Genomic DNA, 17,575 nt, shown 5'->3' with positions numbered 1-17,575 from the left:
ACAAAGTGGATCAAGTGCATATGGCAGGCAGGGCAGTAGATACAGGGCCACAAGAAGAGAAATAAGGACATGCTATGAGCAGGGCGTAGTGAGCAAAGCAGAACAGTGGCAGAGGTACAACTGTGCTAATAAACAGAATGTCTTACCTGGTGCTTCCTCCGTTCCCTCCAATAGGATGTCTTTTGTGAAGTTGGATATCTGGCCAGTAAAAGAGGACAGGCTCCCGTCTACCTGTCCCAAAGACTGGCCGAGACCAGAGCTTAGGCCACCCAACCAGGAAGACATGGCAGAGACTGAGGATCCGGTTTGGACAGATGTGAAAAGAGGCAGTGAGACCCAGGCCAAACCCTCAAAAACGAGGAGCCATCTGACAGTCTAAATAATCACAAAATTAGGGAAGCAAAATCAAAACAATAAAAAAATCCACAGCAGGAAGAACTGTCCCCAGCCATTTGACGTCAGAAAGGAATGTTGGAGGGTGGTAGCAGGCACCTGTCACCACGGAGGTAATTGTGAAGCTGGGGAAACAACACCTTGTCAAAGTCTGACCAGAAAGTGTCATTGGTTGTATCAGGTCTTGGAGGAGGAGCTGTCCATATCCCCTTCACGGTGAGTGGTAGACAGTTGTTTCCGCCTCCGTTTCACTTCAGCTCCCCAAACCCCCGTCTCGCTCAAGCTCTTCTGTCCGGACCACCCATGGTTTTTGGTGCATTTGCAGATTTACTAATACTAGTAATCCTGGGAAAGTGTCAAAATGCTATGCCTTCCTAGGTGAAGCGTAACGAGGAGAAATAGTTTTATTTCTCAATGTTATTTCCTCCTTCTCCATGTGCTATATTCTGCTGCACAAATAGAAAGAGGAAAATGGCGCATGTCAGCCACAAGTGCACCAGCACGTAGAGAGCGAGCAGGAATGCACCGTATTTTAGTAGATATGACAAATTCCTGCTCTCTCCATTTGACGTAGCGCAGCATGTTGCCTTGCCATGTTGCGCCAAATCTTTGTAAATTTGGGCCCAGATCTGAATCAGCTCAACAGGCTGTGATTCTGGGCAAATACCTTCATTTTCCTGTGCCTATAAACAAGTGAATGTGACCTAGTGTAATGTAACTGGTGCTCGTGTAAAGCTTTGGGTAGAGTTCGCAGATAAGAAAAATGAATAAAGAGGCAAAAACAAAGCCTTGACATGAGGAAAAAACACATAGATACCCATTTACTGCCTGATTTGAGCAAAGTGAATTCTGGTTAAAGCCCTGCTTCCCCACTTAAATTGTGTGATTTTAGTCAAATATTTTATTTCACCATAACTCTTTATTACAGCCTGTGAAATCGCTTTCAAATATGTGAGTTCAGAGTACCAGAAAAAACAAAAACCTAATGCATTCAATGTAATAGACTATAATGTTGCTCTATAATAATCTAGGCCACATATCGGGTTTAAATGTCTTGTCTCTTAGTTCACTAATGGCACATATTTAAAAACTATCACTTTTAAAAAAGTTCTTCTCAGTGCACTGTTATAATGTGAAGCATTAGTGTCAAATCTTCCACATGTTAAATACACTTTTTTGAATTTTGAAGAGACTATCTTATTTTGCCTGATGTCGGTTACATAATTTACATACATTTTCAGGGCTGTTCTCGTGTATGGGCTCTAAGAGCCGAGCTAGGCCCTGGGCTCGGATTTCCCTGTTAAATTTTTGGTCTCCCACCTCTATATATGCCCCCAATCCTCCTCACCTTACTTTGTAGAGGGCCCTCTAATGTTTCATTATGTCACTGGGCCAAAGAGCACAGTACCCAAATCAGGTACCGAAGATACGGTGGAGAAACGCGGAACAAAGTGGATCAAGTGCATATGGCAGGCAGGGCAGTAGATACAGGGCCACAAGAAGAGAAATAAGGACATGCTATGAGCAGGGCGTAGTGAGCAAAGCAGAACAGTGGCAGAGGTACAACTGTGCTAATAAACAGAATGTCTTACCTGGTGCTTCCTCCGTTCCCTCCAATAGGATGTCTTTTGTGAAGTTGGATATCTGGCCAGTAAAAGAGGACAGGCTCCCGCCTACCTGTCCCAAAGACTGGCCGAGACCAGAGCTTAGGCCACCCAACCAGGAAGACATGGCAGAGACTGAGGATCCGGTTTGGACAGATGTGAAAAGAGGCAGTGAGACCCAGGCCAAACCCTCAAAAACGAGGAGCCATCTGACAGTCTAAACAATCACAAAATTAGGGAAGCAAAATCAAAACAATAAAAAAATCCACAGCAGGAAGAACTGTCCCCAGCCATTTGACGTCAGAAAGGAATGTTGGAGGGTGGTAGCAGGCACCTGTCACCACGGAGGTAATTGTGAAGCTGGGGAAACAACACCTTGTCAAAGTCTGACCAGAAAGTGTCATTGGTTGTATCAGGTCTTGGAGGAGGAGCTGTCCATATCCCCTTCACGGTGAGTGGTAGACAGTTGTTTCCGCCTCCGTTTCACTTCAGCTCCCCAAACCCCCGTCTCGCTCAAGCTCTTCTGTCCGGACCACCGCCGGCTTTGCTACTGTGTCTCGCTCCTCCCCCTCACCGCCAGCTCAACAGCAGCCATGACAAATCTCTGTAGTCCAAGCCAGGAGCGACGTGTCCCGGATAGAGAGAATGCTGGGATACTGGAGGACCGTAGCAAGCGGCCAACCTATACAACGGAAATGAAACCAAGAAATCCATGATTAGTAGACAGAAAAGAAGGACCAAACCAAATGAAAATATGAATGCATTATTAATTTTCAAGGATAGTCTACAAGAAACTTTCAGACGTAATATAACATTTAGCAGATTGTTGTGACAAAAGAAAGTCACGAAGTGAGTTTAAAGTAAAAGGATTTATTTATAACTAAGAGCTGCGAGCAGACAGAATGAAAACGTGGCTTACAAGTCTAATACGAGGCAGAAAGTGCACCAACGTTCTATGCCGTCAAATATGTATGCAACAAAACATTCTAATAATGACATAACAAAGGTACAAATCAGAGAGCACATATTTTACAGAGTGTACTCATGGTCAACCATAGAGTTTAGAGATAAGTGAAATAAATGTACAACACAGATATGAGGTGGAATTTTAAAACAGTGCGAGGTATGTTTCTAATATATGTAAAATAATTTACTTTTTTTGCAGGGCTTTTAATGGGATGAAAAACAGGGTGGGCCGGGGGTCTCCAAAAGTGGAGTGGGTTTAAACATGTAACCTAAAAAAAATCCAAGCCTTTGCAATGTATTTGGTCTCGCATTTGCTTGAGTTAGAGCTATTGACGTTGTAAATGACAATGTCTTTTACCCATGTGTTATGGTGTGTATGTTTGTAGTGGCATGAATGAGGGAGGCGAAACGTAGCTGTTGCTAGAATAACTTTATTTCTTTGTGCATTAGATATAACGGCCCACGAGGAGCAGGCGGGGAGACAACCGCTCGTCAGGATTCCGCGCTCCGTCTCCCGATCCGCCGCGCCCCCCTGACGTCACGGCCGACCGCGATGTCCGATTGACCATGACGTCAGGAGGCCGGGCAAACAGGGAGGAAAGACTGCGTGTTTCCCTGCGGCGCTAGTACGCTAACCTCACGTACGACATCTCCCTTCTTAACAGAAAGAATAAGTAAAACACATTTTCATCTCATAACAAAATCATCAAATCTCTTGGGTGCTCTGACATGCCGTGTCGGCCTGCTAGGGGTAACATACGGGGTTTGTCCCACCCCGCCAGTACCCGTACCGCTTTGGCCCGGGCTCCCCATGCTGCGACTGTCACACCTCACTGGTCTGGAGCCTGTACCGATCTGTCTCTCAGCACCTCCCGTGCCATGCCATGTGCTCCCACTCGTGTCTGCACTTCCGCATCCGGCCCAACCTTGTGCGGGGAAATTACCCCCATCCTCATCATCGCACACACTTCCGCCAGTGACCTCATTGTCCTGCCATTCAAGCACACTACCATCGCTCTCGGACTCACGCATGTGACTACTTTTCATGATGATTTCCTCTTGCCCAGCTTTGAGCTTGACTATGTCGTCCTTGCTACGCCATCCCCCACCTTCCAGACACACTGCCCCTCTGGTCGCTCCGTGTACCCGCAATGGGGTTTGAAATACAGATTCTCCCTTCATCACTTTGTAGGGCTTCTTCACCAGTACCCAATCTCCCTGCGCAATTTCCTTCGGTTTGGCTCTGTTAACCATGTCAGCATACAGTTTATTGCTCTCTTGCTTAGCCACTATTCGCTCCTTGACTCTCAACCCCTCTTCCTGTATATCCTCAGTTCCGTCCCTCATGTCATACCATTTGTTGAATTTGGGGGTAAAATCGCTCATGCACCTTCTCCCTCTCATCAAATAGAACGGCGTGTGTCCTGTGACTTCATTAGGCGTGTTATGAAAAGTGTGCACCTTATCTGCCAAAAACGCCTTCACATTCATTTGAGACGCAACAGCCTGTTGGACACCCTCTTTGAGGAACCTGTTCATCCGCTCGACCTGCCCATTGCTCTTCGGACTGTACAGTGGAGTCTTCTCCTGCTTGATTCCCAGCTTGGCCAGGAATTCCGTCATCTGCCGGGACACCAACTGGGTACCATTGTCGGAAACCATGATCTTCGGCTGCCCCTCCATCTCGAAGATTTTCTTCAGCACCTTGATCACCTGTTCAGTAGTAACCTCCCTAACAAACTTGTAGTGGATCCACTTGGAGAAGTAGTCTGTGAGAACAATGAGATGTCTGCAGTCGTCCGGTAGTATGGTAAACGGGCCTGTGAAATCTATGGCAATCTTGCACCACGGGCCGACCGGAATGTCCACCATCTGCAGTTCCCCTTTGGCCGTTTTCCAATGTTTGTCGGCTCTCAAGCACGGCCCGCATCTATCAATGAAGCGGCAGACGTCGCTGCACATCCCCGGCCACCAGTAGTATTGTTTGAGGAGATTTTTGGTGGCGGTACTCCCCGGGTGGCCCCTGTGAGCTATCCTGATTAGCTTGTCCCTCAGACCCTCCGGGGGCACAAACAGTTCATGCCTTTTCAGGAAACCATCTTCAATCGTAAGTTCAGCGCTTATCTGCTGGAAACATCTGAGTGCCCCGTGCAAGTTCCGGACCGGAGGCCAATGAGTCGTCATGTGGTCCACCACCCTTCGGATGGTCACGTCCTTTTCCTGGGCAGCCAGCCATTCTTCCTCAGAGATAGATCCCTCGCAAATGGCAGTCGCTTCCACCATTGCCACCACACACTCCGTGTCGTCCAGGGAACCCTCTTCCTCGCCGGCGATTGGCAAGCGTGATAGGCAATCCGCCCTGCTGTTGAGGCCACCCTTGATGTGTCTGATGGTAAAGTGGTATTCTTGCAACTTTGACAGTAAGCGCAGGAGTCTCGAGCTGGCTTTTCCATTACCGCGGCCTTCGCCGTCCATCATATAAATCAACGGTTTGTGATCCGTGACTAGCTCAAACTCCTTGCCCCACAGATAGTTCTTCAGTTTCTCCACTGCCCAGACGCACGCGAGCGTTTCCCGCTCGATGGTGCTGTAATGTCTCTCGGCGTCGCTCAGCGACCGGGATATGAACGCGATGGTGCTCTCCTTCTTCCCTTGGAATTGGCAAAACACTGCGCCGATACCCTTGGCGCTGGCATCGACCGTGATGACGTTCCGGTGGTCCTTGTTGTATGGCTGTAACACTGGAGCCGCAACAATGGCCTGCTTGACAGATTCGAAGGCAGCGCGTTGTTCCTGCGCCCATAAGTACTTTTCGTTCTTCCGCAGCAGTTTCCTAAGAGGCTCCACCGTGAGTGTGTAACCCTGCATGAACTTCGAGTAATACTCACTGAGCCCCAGGAATGACCGTAAGGCGTCCTTATCTCCGGGACATGGGGCATCTCGTATGGCCTTCACCAGGTCCTCCTTGGGCGCAATACCATCCGGAGTCAGAACGTGCCCCAGATAGTCTATCCTGCTCTCCATGAACTTGCACTTGTCTTTGGAGACCGTCATCTCTTTCTCCCGCAGAATCTCCAGCACCGTGCCCAGCAGCTCCAGGTGCCCCTTCTCATCCTCCGTGTGGATCAGGATGTCATCCTGGAATGCCTCGACGCCCTTCATGTCGCAGAAGAGCAAGTCCATCAACTTCTGGAAGACACCCGACGCCGATGCAAGGCCGAAGGGGAGACGAACGTACCTCTACGCTCCGAACGGGGTGATGAAGGTGGTCAGTTTCTTGGACTCCTCCGTGAGGCACACCTGGTGGTATGCTGATTTCAAATCTATCAGAGTGAAGAACCTGGACCCTGACGTGGACGACAGAATTTCTTGGATGTTGGGCAGCGGATGGCAGTTCACTAGGATATTTTTGTTCAAGGACCGCAGGTCCACACATAGACGAATGTCCCCTGTCCTCTTCTTCTTGGACACCACAATCGCGGACACCCATTCTGATGCGCCTGCCTCCTCTATCACTCCTTCCTGCTTCAACTTATCGAGGACCACCTTCAGCTCCCCTCTGACGGAGAGAGGGACTGTTCTGACCTTATGCTTTATCGGCATTGTCCCTTCTTTCAACTGTATGGCGTGTACAAACCCTCTCACACGCCCCACCTCATTTTTAAAAACGGACTCAAAGTTGCCAATGACCTCAGCCAATCCCCCATGCACTTCGCCTGGTTGTATGTAGCCGACCCAGTCATCTCGCAGAACTATGGGATCGTCAGCCCCCGGGACTAGCATCACACCTAGCTTCGCCAGGTCCTTCCACCCCACAAGGCTTCTCCCTTTCTCAGCCACATAGATCTTTGTCATCACAGTGCGCCCTCGAAAGGTGAGTGTATCGCAGAAAAACCCTTTAATCACTATATCCTGTTCCCCAAAGGCCTTGGGATTCACATCAGTCTCACGCAATCGTACACCCTGCCATTTCGCATCAAACGTGGTATCAGATATCAGGGTTATCGGGGAACCGGAATCAGCCGTAAACTGCAGCTCTACAGCACCAATCATAACGGAGCCAATAGGCCCCTTCACTCTGCCGTCCTCGGCATCAATGGACAACACTATGTCCGCACTCGCCTCCGCATCGCTATCGCTCACCGAGCTCACTTTCATACCCCCACCCCCCCCCCGGTCTCCTTGTTTTGCACACAGCTGCAAAGTGGCCCACCTTCCTGCATTTCGTGCAGCTCTTGGTCAGAGCCGGGCAAGACCTGCTGTCCGCCATGTGGTCCCGTGCCCCACATCTAAAGCAAGCGAACGGCTTCCTGCCACCCCCTCTATCACTCGCTGCTTTGTCAGGAGTCTTAGACGCACTTTTAAGTTTGTCCTGCACGTAGCACACTGTCGAAGCCTGACTCGTGCAGGCAAGCTCCCTAGTGGACACCATGGATCGTTCAATGGCCTTCGCAATGGCCACCACATCCTTCAGGGAAGGGTTCCTACAGGACAGCAATCTCTCATGCACCATCTTAGAGTGGCAGTAGAACACCACCTGATCTCTGATGTAAGTATCGGTCATCTCCGCAAATTCACAGTCTTGAGCCAGGACGCGTAAGCAGGCAATGTACTCCTCGATAGTCTCTCCTTCCTCCTGTCTCCGCAAAGCAAACTTATGGCGCCCCACCATGATGTTACCTTCCTCGGAATACTGCAGTTCAAGCAGTTTAACCGCCTCCTGATACGCATTCAAAGGAGCAGGAGCCCCAGGAACACTGGCAGACTGTCGAAAACTTCCTGGCCGGCCTTCCCCAACAGTCCGAACAAGAGCGCCATCTTGCGCTCGGGGCTATACCTCTCGCCGTCTATGGAAACAATATAGTTCTCAAACGCGCATAGCCACCCCTTCCATTTCATGCACGGCTTACCAGGAGAATCGAGGAACAGGGGAGGCACGCAGATGTTGACAGGTTGCGCCATCGTTGGAGAACAGGGACCACTGCAGGAGGACTACGATGGCAAGATCAGCCACTGTCCAGGCACGTCCAGACTGTACAACCTGGAACCTCAGCACGCAGAACTGGGCCACGCCAGCCGATGCACCTGCAGGCAGGGCCCCACACCCACCGGAGCACACTGGGTGGGACAGGGATGTCCGGTCCTCACAGCGCACCGCCTGGGCACATGAGGCAGCAAGATCAGACACTCCAGCCCCCTCAGCAGGCAGCAGACTGTAACGCCGGGGCTCAGAGGGAACACACAGCACCCAGCATGCAGCAGGACGGAAGAACACTTCAGCAGGAGTCCCACGGGGTTGCAAGGGGACCAATAGAAGGCAGCACCGCAGCAACGGAGGAGAGCGAGGCGCTCAGAACACCGAATGTCACTCGTGGGCCGCACCGCACCAATTAACCCTCGTCGCCATTTGTAGTGGAATGAATGAGGGAGGCGAAACGTAGCTGTTGCTAGAATAACTTTATTTCTTTGTGCATTAGATATAACGGCCCACGAGGAGCAGGCGGGGAGACAACCGCTCGTCAGGATTCCGCGCTCCGTCTCCCGATCCGCCGCCCCCCCCTGACGTCACGGCCGACCGCGATGTCCGATTGGCCATGACGTCAGGAGGCCGGGCAAACAGGGAGGAAAGACTGCGTGTTTCCCTGCGGCGCTAGTACGCTAACCTCACGTACGACAATGTTTGTGGTGTGTAGTGGAATTATGTGGCTTGCATTGGAATGGTTAGTTGTGGAATTCTATGTCAGGACCGGAGGCTCCGATTATGCTTCTCTTTTCTTTACTCGAAAAAACTCAGCAGCCAATCAGATTACAGTATTAGCAAAAACAACTACAATACTCATGAATACAGTGGGTATGACCTAACAACCATAGAGAGTCCCTCTATAAAAGGTCCCAAAGAGAATACCACATCCTCTTTCTTTGCTGCTTTGCAGCCAGTTAAGTTCTTTCACATTATTGTTGCATTGTTCTAACTGTATTGTATTGCTGAGTATTGCTTGTGTCATTAATTACTTTACCGCGCTTGTCCCCGCAGCGCTGAAATTTATTTGACTATTCTTCCCATTGTTTTATCTTCAAGGTTCTTCATTCACTGCAGGAGCGTGTGTCACCTCCTTGCCTCGGGCGCTTCGCGCCCGCGCGCATGTGCTTTTATTTGTGGAGCCGGAGACCGGGGGTAGAGGACAGCGCGTCTATGTATCGCGCTGTCCTCTTTTCATTGCAGACTAGGCGGCCGTTACCGCGCATGCGCAGCGGCCATTTTGTTTGTTTATACAGCTTTTTTTGCCGTTTTCCCCTCAAATTGGAGCGCGGGAGCAGCGCTTTTCATGCTCAATTGCCCACAGCCTAGTTTTATGCCCCCATTGACGCCCAAAATTACATATTAGGTTTTGGGCTGTATAATTATTGCATAGGCTCTGCCTAGAGTGAATCTTTCTTGGCTAGCCCTCCCTCCACGTTTTAAATACATTTCTACACAGTTCTTTTGTGGCTGTGTGTATTGGCTTGCCTGGGGTCGTTTCCACTCCTCCTTATTTTGCTTGTTGGCATTACATTTGAGTACTATATTACTACCTCCTGTGGGCATTATTTCACTTCTAAAGTGTTACTATGGAAGACTATTTTGAGGAGGAAGAATACTATTATGACGAAGGGACCTCTGGGTCCATGGAACAGGAACTGGTCGACGCACTTGATGTGGGTGTCCAACAGTCGGCTGGTTCGCGCAATTCAGCCTTTGAAGCGTCACTTATGTTCCTATGCTGTCCAACAAGGTTGGTTGCCGGGTCCTTCTGCTAAGGCTCCGAATCCTCACAAATCTGATTTTGCTAAATTAGCCAAGGCTCTCTCCAATGACCATTGTTACGTTCATACCTCCAAACCTGCGGCGAGCTCTACTTCTCGCCAGGCGGATGATGGAGATACGTCTTCCGCTCCGTCATCTGACCATGACGATTCCCCCCCTCCTGCAAAAAAGGCTCGTAAGGAGCATTTTGTTGATGCACCCTCACATCCTCAACTTCTGAACTTCGAACCTAAGGACATTGTACATCCTAATTCCTCTGCATGGCTCCCATCCACAGAAGTTGCAGAATATGTTCAGGCTCATATTCGCCAACCTTTTGATAAAGATGTACGGACGCGCCTGCGTTCGGAATGTCCGCGTCCTGTTCTAGCTGATAAATTGGCTGACACGCCGGAAGTAGATCCGTCCATGATGACGTATTTGAAAAAGTAAGCTAAGGACCCCAAAAAGGGTATTGATAGAGCTTGGCGTTCCTGCCAAGACAAGTTATTGGACTTGCTGGGTCCCCTTACCAACATTTTGGATTTGGGTTTTAGGGCTATGGACTCCTCTTCTGCTATAGTCACTGATGAACTTATTGAGTGGACTCAGAGAGCCGTTTGTATTTTGGGCAATGCCAATTGTGCCATGTCTTGTGAACGTAGGCGTTCCATTCTTTTGAAATTAGATCCCAAATTGGCGGAACTGTCATCTTCCGAAGCTGGCCCTTTGGCTCAGGGTTTATTATTTGGGCAACCTTTTCTAAAAGAGTTGACCAAGTTTGTTGCCACTTTCAGCGGTCTGGACAAGGCTCAGTCGTCCCGCCGACGAGCTTTCGTCCGTTTTTTGGTCGGGCGGGACGATATAGAGGACGATCGTTCGGCCGCGGAAATAGTCAAGGTTCCCAGCGTGGATCTCAGTCCCACCGTGGAGGGTCTCAGGACTCCGGATACAATAATACCTCCAATTTCTACCCCAGTCGCAGAGCCCGCAACAGGTTCCGGAAAGGACGTTACGATGCAAATCAAGTGGGACTTCACGATTCCTCCGCTTCAGGTGAGTTTACTAACCCCTTCGGAGGTTGTGTTGGGGGGCAGGATTACATTTTTTCTCCCCAATTGGCAACACATCTCGAACGATGCTTGGGTGTTAGAAACCGTGATGGGTTACAAGATAGAGTTCTTCAGTTCCCCCTCCCAGTCTCATCCCCCATTCCCTCTGTTTTTTTCCCTTCAAGATCAAGCAGTTATTTCCGCAGAAATAGACTCTCTTCTGCACAAAGGAGCCATTGTTCGAACCACCCCTCATCCTCACGGTTTCTCCAGCAATATCTTTCTGGTCCAAAAGAAAGGGGACGACTCCAGACTGGTTCTAAATCTCAAGGACTTCAATGGCTGGGTCATTTATCATCACTTCAAGATGGAGGGCATCCATCTTCTTCGAGATCTTCTTCAGGAAGGGGACTGGATGGTCCGTCTAGACCTGAAGGTTGCGTATCTGCCAATTCCCATTTTCGGTCCTCATCGTCGGTTTCTCCAGTTCCAATGGCAGGGGGCCTGGTTCGAGTACAAGGTTCTCCTGTTCGGCCTATCGTCAGCACCTTGGTGCTTCACGAAACTTCTGAGGCCTGTCGTGGAGTCACTCAGAGCACGGGGTGTTCGTCTGATCATTTACTTGGACGACATTCTTCTCATGGCTCATTGTCCTCGTCTTCTCCTAACTCATTTGAAATGGTCAATCCATCTTTTACAATCGCTCAGCTTTCTTGTGAATCCACAGAAGTCAATGTTCGTCCCGTCTCAATCCATAGAATTTCTGGGTTTTCTGGTCAATTCTCGCAGTTGTCAGCTCCTCTTACCCTCTCAGAAGATCAGATCCATCAAGAGGGAATTGAGATTGATTTTACACAAACAGATTGTGTCATTGAGATCGGTAGCCCGGATAGTTGGCCTTCTAGCTTCATCAATTCAGGCAATATTCCCGGGTCCTCTCCATTACCGAGCACTTCAGCGACTCAAAATCCGCCATCTCCAGAAAGGCCTCAAATATTCAGATCAGATTCCTCTTTCGGAGGAGGCGAGGTGGGAGATGTTGTGGTGGTTGGAACACATGGAGTCTTGGAATGGTCGAGCCCTATTCGGGGCGACTCCCGAAGTGGTGATAGAGTCCGATGCCAGTCGGTGGGGGTGGGGAGCCCGTTGCGGTTCTCTAACCACGGGGGGCCGGTGGTCCCAGAGCGAATTATCTCTCCATATCTATTGTTTAGAACTTCTAGCAGGATCCTTTGCGATTCGTTGTCTTTCTCCCCGCATGACGAATTGTTGCATTCTTCTCCGCATGGACAATGTGTCAGCGGTTCGATATGTGAACAAATTAGGGGGCACGAGGTCCAAGATCCTGGCAGAGATTTCCAAGGATTTCTGGCACTTTTGCCTTCAGAGACAAATCTCAGTGATTGCGGAATATCTTCCGGGTTGCAACAATCTGATTGCCGATTGGAACTCTCGTCATCTCAGAGACTTCAGCGATTGGAGACTTCATCCTCGTGTCTTCAGGACTTTCACTCGGGTTTGGGGTCTGTGTCAGATAGATCTTTTTGCCTCTCGTCTCAACAGGCAACTTCCTCTGTTCTTCAGCTGGCACCCGGATCCGGAAGCTCTGGCTACCGATGCATTTCTGCAGGACTGGCCGTCTCATCTCTGTTACGCCTTTCCCCCATTTGTGATGCTCCCCAGAGTCTTGGTTCGCACGAAACGTTATCAGTCGGAATTGATTCTGATCACTCCTCTTTGGAGGGCTCAGGCTTGGTTCCTGATTCTTCTGGAAATGATCTGTGCAGTGCCGCTCCTTCTTCCACAACGTTGGAATCTGTTGCTGGACCCTCTCGGCAACCCGCATCCTCTGATCGAATCAGGTCAACTTCTTCTTGTGGCCTGGCGGGTTTCGGGGATCGCTGGAAAATCCCAGGCCTTTCGCGAGACGCTACCAAGTTTATCAGCGAGTCTTGGTCTCCCAACACGCACAAACGTTATTCCGCAGCCTGGAAACGATGGTGTTGTTGGTGCGATCGACGGGAGGTGGATCCCGCTTCAGTAGATATCTCTTTAATTGTGAATTTCCTTGCTTCTATAGCTTCTTACAGTCTTGCTTATAGAACGGTTAATAATTTTCGTTCTGCTATTTCGGCTGGCCACATTATGATCAATGATAAACCTGCGGGTGAGCATCCTTTGGTTTGCAAATTACTCAGGGGTATTAGGTTGGTGAAACCTCCTTGCTCTAAATATGTTGCTTTGTGGGATGTGTCGATGGTTTTACGATTCTTAGAATCCTAGCCTTCCAATTGTAATCTGTCCCGCAAACAGCTTTCGGCCAAATTAGCTATGTTATTATGTTTGGTTTCTTGTAAACACGTCTCGGATATCCGTGCTCTGGATCTGGCAGGTCGTAGATTTTCACCTGAAGGTGTTACTTTTGCCATCTCCAGACGCACGAAGTGCAATACTACTTCTATTACTTACCCGAGTTTTCCTAACAATCCTAAACTTTGTGTGGTTCAATGTATTAAGGATTATGAGGTAAGTACTGCTCAATTTCGACAGGATACTCAGGGTCAGATATTGATTGCTTTACTAAAACCTTTTCGCCCTGTCACCCCTGCTACCCTGGCACGATGGGTGAGATGGCTCATAAGTGAGGCTGGAATTGATGTTACAAAATTTGGTGCACACTCCGCTCGTGGAGCTATGGCCTCCAAAGCTTTCTCTTTGGAAGTTGGTTTAATGGATATTATGAAAGCCGCTGATTGGTCAACTGATTCTATGTTTAAAACTTTTTATTACAAACCAATTGTGGATATTGCATCTGTAGTGGTGGCACAGCTTTGAACAAGCATAATCGGAGCCTCCGGTCCTGACATAGAATTCAAAATTTGCGAACATACGTGACAAGAATTTTCAATTCTATTAAGGACACGGTGGCGAGGATTATCCCACCCAGTACTGTTTTTCATATGTTTGTTTCTATCATCTGCTTTTACTGCATATGTATGTTGTATTTTGGATACATTCCTTTTTTCCCTCCCCTTTACTGTAATATTTTTCTGCCATGAAGGAATAGTCTATTACGACCCAATTTTTCCTTTCAGGTTCGGATCCTAAGTAAGGCGTGTTACTTGGTCGCCCTGGCCTGTCTTATGGTTACCTGCAGGTTCCTGTTTTTTCTGCTGCTGCGTGCATCCAGCCTTCTGTTTCCATCCTGTTGATCCGCTGTTCCAGGAACGAGCTGCGTTCAGTTCCAGGCTCTTCGCAAGTTGGACTTCAAGCTATCTGTTCTGTTTACAAAGAAAGAGGATGTGGTATTCTCTTTGGGACCTTTTATAGAGGGACTCTCTATGGTTGTTAGGTCATACCCACTGTATTCATGGGTATTGTAGTTGTTTTTTCTAATACTGTAATCTGATTGGCTGCTGAGTTTTTTCGAGTAAAGAAAAGAGAAGCATAATCCTCGCCTCCGTGTCCTTAATAGAATTGAAAATTCTTGTCACGTATGTTCGCAAATTTCGAATTGTGTGGAGTGGGGTTGATCCAGCGCCGTACCAGCAACAGATACTCCAATACCATATACTCACCTGGGCCCATAAACACACATTCATAATAAGGTAACAGCTGGAGTCAATGTTTTTATTTTTCTAAAGTCAAGATTAGGTTCTTTTCATTCCTAACTAATCTTTTCACTGATCAAAAAGTTATAACCTCTGGTCGATGGGCCATTAGTTGGAGCTAGTTGATGGTGAAATGACATAGATTAACCTTTTCTATTTTAATAAAATAACCACAGACTCGGAATTTTTTAAAATCTTTATCTAAATTAATTTACATATGAACCACCTCAAAGTACAGTACAGTCGTCGTCACTCATAAGAGAGAAGATTCAATTAATCAATCATAAAACACATACTTTATACTTTACAATGACTTATGCACAGAAAAGAGAGAACAGAGAGAAAAGACATTTGCACATTCACGGAAATAATATTTACGTAGGATGGTGTGAAAACCAGCCCCCTGGCGAAAGGGCTGGTAAAGGGTCCCCCGGGAAACATCAGGCGACAAAGGCTTTAGGACAGGATAGATGACCTCTCTAACACCGAGGCTTGCGCAGCACCCCTCTCTGACACTCTCTTCCTCCTCGAGATTCTTCCGCGATCTTCTTCAAAAATTAATTTGTTAGATGGTTCGGCATTCTATTCTTCATCAGCATCTCTCGTCACTCCGACAGCATCCCAAGCTCTGCAGCATTCAGCAAATCTCCGTCTGACTAACTAACTAAGACTACCTCAATTATACCTTTCAATATTCATGTACCACCCATTAATGTTTCAATATCGTAAAAATACCTACTCTGATTGGACAGGCTAGGGGGGGAGATCATCACACCATGCTTATATGTTATCTTAGTCCATCAACCCATTGTTCATAGATCCAACCCCTTAATTTTCATTCCAAACTTTATTCTCACCCGTATTCACATCTTATTAGAAACATTTATTTAAAATTGTCGTGAACATCCATTCATCCAGAGGTCTTCAGTGCTTGTTCCCAGGGCATGTAACCTTTGTGTCCTTGGGTCGCATTCAAGTGTATCGTCACTCTTCTGCCTCAATCTCACCAGGCATGCGCGGAGGTCACATGTCTAACAAACTCTGGACTCATACAAGAGTCCCCAAATGCGCACTGATAAGAAAGTCAGAAAGACAAATATTATTTTCAAGAATAAATGGTTTCACTGTATACCACCCATCTCTACTCTAATCCCATTTACTTATTAATGAATTCCCCGCATTAGCATTTGTAAAATAGCTTGGTTTGATTTCAGCAAAGCAGATGCCATGCATGTGGGCTTTTCATCCGCCATTTTAGTATTTTCTCCTCATGTGCAAGAATTTCCCTTCAAACGACAGCTCGTCATACTGCGTAGATGCAGTTGACGCATGCGCAATAAAGATTTCCCGTTAGCAGCCATTTTAGAACTTCGCTCGAGTTACTTATATTAGTAAAAACATATGCAAGCTTCTCTGACCCTTATTTTTGATGTAGTGCGCAGGGGTGTGGAATTCCTATAGCCCGACGCCCGGAACATATTGTTTGGGGTCAAGGGCAACAAGTTTCCATGTGTATTTTGTCCTTGGGACAAGTAGGCCCATCCCCCTACATCACAAACCCTTTGACTGTCAGTTTAGAGTACCACATTATGGATCAGGGAAAGGCTTTGCCTGCAGTTAAGGTAATATTTGGGTCCATGTGTTAATGCTGTTCAAACTTGTATTTATGGTTCATTAATGCAAAACCTTTATTATTATGGTGAGTAATTGTCACAAGGTCAGCGGGGAAGGCATCGGACAAGGGTGTGACTGGTGGGAAGCCCGGGAACTCATGGACCCTATACTTTCTTCTCGCCAGGGGGACTCGTGGCAGGCTTCCCACACGGATATATCGGACTCAGACGCTGGTCCCTTTAACTGGGACATGCTCCAGGAAAACCCCGCCCCCTTCGATGACGTCAGTACCTGGCAACCAATAAGGAATCCCGGATATAGGAACCCAGGGTGCACAGACACCGGAGAGAGACCAGAAACGAAGGAGAACGAAGGACCGAAGAAACAAGACCAAGAAGAACCTCCAGGACGCCCGGAGAAGACGTCGAACCCTGACGGAGGAAACAAGAGCGGGGACTGGAAGCCGGAGCCAGGAGGACTCCGCGACCACGCATCGCCGAGCCACGCCCACGGAGGAGAGTGGCTGACCCAGGTACGGGACAGATTCTCGGGCTGGGTCGGAAGGCGGGAGAAATCTGAGGGCTGAGGACGCTGCCGCTTGCCGCCTCCGCTTTGTACATAGTAGTACCCCTCCCCTCACTGTCACTCCTCACCGCCACCCTTCCGAACTCCTCTCTACTCACTTGGGCACCAGTGTGTTTCCCTCACCCCCTAACCCCGTGAGTTTGATTAAACGGGACGCTTCATTGACCCCATATTTTCTGTTGTCCTTCTTTCCATTTGCGGACCCCGGATTGTTCCTCTCTGCATCTGCCTGTCCCAGAGACCCAGGGAGAAGACAGCTTAAACGAGCAACCCATCGCCCCAAGCAGAAGAGGAAGACTCGTCGTCTAACACCGGGTGGAGACTGTACTTGTCCCTACCTTCTTGACTTTGTTATCCGAAACTGCCATCCCACAACAGAAGAGGCTATTTAAAAATAAAAGCTTCCTTGTCCCAAAGTAGCCTGTTGCGTGTTCCTTCCAACCCGGGCTACAGTAATCTAAGTACATGTTGTAAGTTCAGACTGTACTACTGACAGTGGGTCCAGTGTAAAAATGTGTACACATGTTTTAAATATTTAGCAATATGAGGCTATGCATACTGCTCCCAGAATGCTCTCTGATTAGATGCAAATATATGCAGAAGCTTGAAAGCAAGATTGATTATTCTTTGCTTTCAAAATAAAATGTTCACAAAAACAATGCAAAAACATTTCGCTAAACTATTGTAACATTTTAGGTACCATTTTCCTGCAGCATCATTTAGTCAAATGTGTTGATGTATGCTAGTGTTTCCCAAAAATATTCATAATGGAAAATCAGTGTAAACCAGTTTTAATAAGATTATGGGAAACAAAAACAAACAAGCATTGGCAAAGCCAATAGATCTTAAATTGTTGGTCAGCCTTTTAGTTTTGTCAATGCGTGTCTTGTTTTGGCATGTTTTTTGTAAAATCTTATTGGTGTGGGAGCTACCAGGCCCTCATTATTACAAACATTGGCAAAAGCA

At 48.0% G+C, this 17,575-nt stretch overlaps 1 protein-coding gene and 1 long non-coding RNA gene across 3 annotated transcripts in view; one reads left to right on the top strand and one right to left on the bottom strand.

The window, feature by feature from the left end:
- TRIP11 (thyroid hormone receptor interactor 11) overlaps positions 1-2,655 on the bottom strand; it is a 417,310-nt gene extending 414,655 nt beyond the window's left edge. The window contains exon 1 of one of the 2 annotated variants that reach the window (XM_085626513.1): positions 1,986-2,655. In XM_085626513.1, coding sequence (XP_085482639.1) covers positions 1,986-2,124 — 139 coding nt within the window. In that variant the 5' untranslated portion in view covers positions 2,125-2,655. Of the gene's footprint in view, positions 1-146; positions 564-1,985 lie in introns of those variants that run through there. The other variant, XM_085626514.1, reaches the window with a different exon arrangement.
- LOC146799103 (uncharacterized) overlaps positions 1-14,030 on the top strand; it is a 109,364-nt gene extending 95,334 nt beyond the window's left edge. Inside the window, exon 3 of the long non-coding RNA XR_014968847.1 lies at positions 13,895-14,030. This is a non-coding gene — a long non-coding RNA (uncharacterized LOC146799103). The remainder of the gene's footprint in view (positions 1-13,894) is intronic.
- The last annotated feature ends 3,545 nt before the right edge of the window (positions 14,031-17,575 follow it).

This window comes from Triturus cristatus, chromosome 9 (genome assembly GCF_964204655.1).
Source record: "Triturus cristatus chromosome 9, aTriCri1.1, whole genome shotgun sequence".
NCBI lineage: Eukaryota > Metazoa > Chordata > Amphibia > Caudata > Salamandridae > Triturus > Triturus cristatus.
The sequence above is the reverse complement of the archived record's forward strand: the minus strand, read 5'-3'. Positions and strand labels throughout refer to the sequence as shown.